Source organism: Lotus japonicus, chromosome 2 (assembly GCF_012489685.1).
Source record: "Lotus japonicus ecotype B-129 chromosome 2, LjGifu_v1.2".
In the NCBI taxonomy this organism is placed as follows: Eukaryota; Viridiplantae; Streptophyta; class Magnoliopsida; order Fabales; family Fabaceae; genus Lotus; species Lotus japonicus.
The window spans coordinates 90,367,823-90,370,930 of record NC_080042.1 but is presented as its reverse complement, the minus strand read 5'-3'; the positions used below and the strand labels follow the sequence as shown (position 1 = coordinate 90,370,930).

Below are 3,108 nucleotides of genomic sequence, written 5' to 3'. Positions count from 1 at the left end.
ATGAATTTCAATTCATACACATGGTATATGTATTCAAATTTGAACTCTGAATCACATTAACACCATTTAAAATGCATGAATTAATTCAATCAATCATGAATTCTAAAGGGGCTTACTCAATAAAATGACTACCACTTCACAAACATTTTCAATGCCGTAAAAGTCATATATAGATTAGTTTTTTGGTTCATAGCAAAGAAAGCATCAGTGATTGGTTTTAGTATACCCTAAATCTCATAAACTTTAACGTGGTTTATTTTCTGAAGTTGGCATCAGTGATTCGATTTTAATGCAGTTTATGATTTATTTTCTGAAGTCAAATACAGGTTATAAATTTAAAGTGATAAGACTTATTAATTTTTTAATCGGTAAAGATTTTGAAATTTCTAAAATTTCATGAACCCTCTGAAAATACAGTGGGTGGTTATTGCAGGCAGCATTGATTCTAGGGAAAAATTAAGTTTAAAAATAAAAACATATGAACCTATATACATACCTATGCAAGATCTTTTAGTTGCTCGATGGTTTTCCCATCATTCTGCTTTAGAAAATCATCTTCATGGGTAGATTTCTTTGCAGAATCTTGCAGAGGACTAATGACATGCACCGTATTATCATGTGATTCCAAAAACCTAGAAGATAGACGATTAAATAATTTGATATCAATAAAAAAGGAGAGTAATTTAAACAACAGAACTGAACTCACCGAGATCGGAGGGGAGTAGCTTCTTCTATGAGAGGATTGAAAAGAACCTTTGTAGCTCCATAAACATTTTGGAGACTTGTCTTACCTGTAAAATAAAAATTATGAATGTTTTCAAAAAAATTGTCACTGCACTTTAATTATTTGACACCAGATGAAACTTTAAAATACCTTTAAAGGGCTTTACTTTGACACAACTCACAACAACAACGGCATTGATTGCATCAGCAGATCCAAGGTAACCAACGACCTCATCAACATACTTTCCAAAAAAGGCGCATTCAACCCGAGCCCTATTAAGACGAATGAGAAATTATAAAACCATAAAAACTTAATAATTAAAGATGTACAAAATTTGAAATAAGGTATGAAATTTGGGTGTACCCGTCTTGTTCAAGTTCAATAGTAATTCTTTTCTGCTTCCCGCCATCTTTTTCGAATTCTTGTTCAGCACTTGCACCAGTGAGAATTCCAACGACATCTGCAAAATCATAGCAACATTAATCCAAATCCCAGAATAGTAATTTAAAAATCAAAAGGCCCAAAAAGAGTATATACCTATAAGAAAAGACGTATCAAGATCCTTGAACATTATATTAGATATCGGCACAAAATTGTACGGGCTTAAATCGATGGCCTTGTTGGGAACCAAGCGCACAGATGTATGAATATCAAAGTTGATCTTGAATGGATGCTCGGTTGGTCGGAAATCACGTCCGCTTTCACCAACGCCAAAGAACGAAATCTGATATACACGACCCTCACTTATCAAAGATTGGAATCGGTATATCAGAGTCTTCCTAACGGTCGCATGAATCTTACAACCCTGAAATTCATTAAAATGAGAACATTAGAGATTTATAGTTTAAGCAAAAAAGGACGTAAAACATGATGTTTATGTGAAAAGTGATTTACCTTATCATCCATAAGAATCATGTCCATGGAAAATGGAAGCTTGGATCCATATAAGCTCGGACTAAGCCACAAACAGTTCACCTTTGCGACAATAGACCAGTTTTCTTTAGAGGCATCGATGGTGGCGAGATCGTCGATTGCCATTCGAACAAAGTATATTTCAAAGCCAATAGTTGGTGGGAAAAATGATGAAGTTGAAGAATACCATGAGGTGATTTATATAGGAATTTGAGAATTAGGGTTACTGGTATATTCATCTTAAAAAAGGAAAAAAAAGTAACGAAGAGATTAGTTTGTAACGAAAAAATAATTATATGCGGAATTGAAGCTCCATATTCATTCCTGACTTTTGCTTGTCACGATTAAATGCAGAGCATTAAATGTATATTTGACAGAATTCAAATTTTCCATGTAATTTTCATTAATTCCACCATTTTAAATAAGGAATGATTTAAATATGAATAGCATATCGGCATTTTGGTCAATGAAATTATTCTCTTTACACAATATGCCTTCAATTTTTTTATTCAATGTTATGCGTAGACCACTTAATTTTATTGTAATAATGATTTGGTCAATGCATTTACACCTTTTGCATTCAATTTCATTTAAAACATATTAGGAAAATTATTCAGTTTTTATTGGTTGCAAAAGAAGTCAAGTAATTCGAATTTTCCATGCTTACACAGAGCTGGAATTATTTTGAATGCAATAAATTAGGAGTCATAAACCATAAAAACAAAATCATTAAGATTTGATTATTGGGTCTCCATTAAAAAACTGAAATTAATTTGAGCTTCTATTATTTTTGTCCAAAACAATCAGAAGGTGACACTTGTCATGTAAAGAGGGGGGTGTTGGAGAGTAATTCTTGAAGTGCCAAGTCATGGAGGTGGGGCTCACAACCTTCCTCTTTTCAAAAGTATATAGATTAAGTGTGAAAAGTGGCAACGAAGAAAACTATGAGATGAGAGTAAAAGTGAAGGGTGGTGTGATAAACAAAAATGATGGTAGTGATAAGATAGAAAAATTGATATGTTTGGAATGAAATTAAATTTTAAAGGGTATTTCAGATATTTTGGTGCATAAAGAAGGGTGGATGATTAATTGAGGGGGTTAATGCCCATCAAAACTTGTATGTGTTATCTATCTCTTGCCTTCTACTGATAAATTCCTGTTATCAGTTATCTGGCAGTGGTTCGCGGTTATCACTTATCAGTTGTCACCTGCTAACATGGGCCCCACGCAGGCCATAAGTCTCGGTCTCTAGTGATACTTTTATTTTCTTAATCACCAAGAGTACTTCTCCTTCTGCACAAAGAAAAGGATAATTATATCTTGTGTGGAGAGGTGGAAGAAGAGAGAGATAGAAAGAAAGGAGAGAGAAAGTAAAGATGTGATATGTGATTTGATTGATAAAGAAGAGAAAAATAAAGAGAATGGAGGTGAAAAAGAAGTGGAGAGATTTGTATATATCATAACTCCAAAGA

At 33.3% G+C, this 3,108-nt stretch overlaps 1 protein-coding gene across 1 annotated transcript; it reads right to left on the bottom strand.

The window, feature by feature from the left end:
* Window positions 1-496: 496 nt before the first annotated feature.
* LOC130737259 (replication factor A protein 1-like) lies at window positions 497-1,645 on the bottom strand. Its single transcript, XM_057589012.1, has 6 exons — window positions 1,619-1,645; window positions 1,262-1,529; window positions 1,088-1,184; window positions 875-996; window positions 707-791; window positions 497-632 (listed from the first exon to the last, which is right to left on the bottom strand). The coding sequence occupies exons 1-6, from the start codon at window positions 1,643-1,645 to the stop codon at window positions 497-499; spliced, it is 735 nt and encodes a 244-aa protein (XP_057444995.1).
* Between the last annotated feature and the right edge of the window lie 1,463 nt (window positions 1,646-3,108).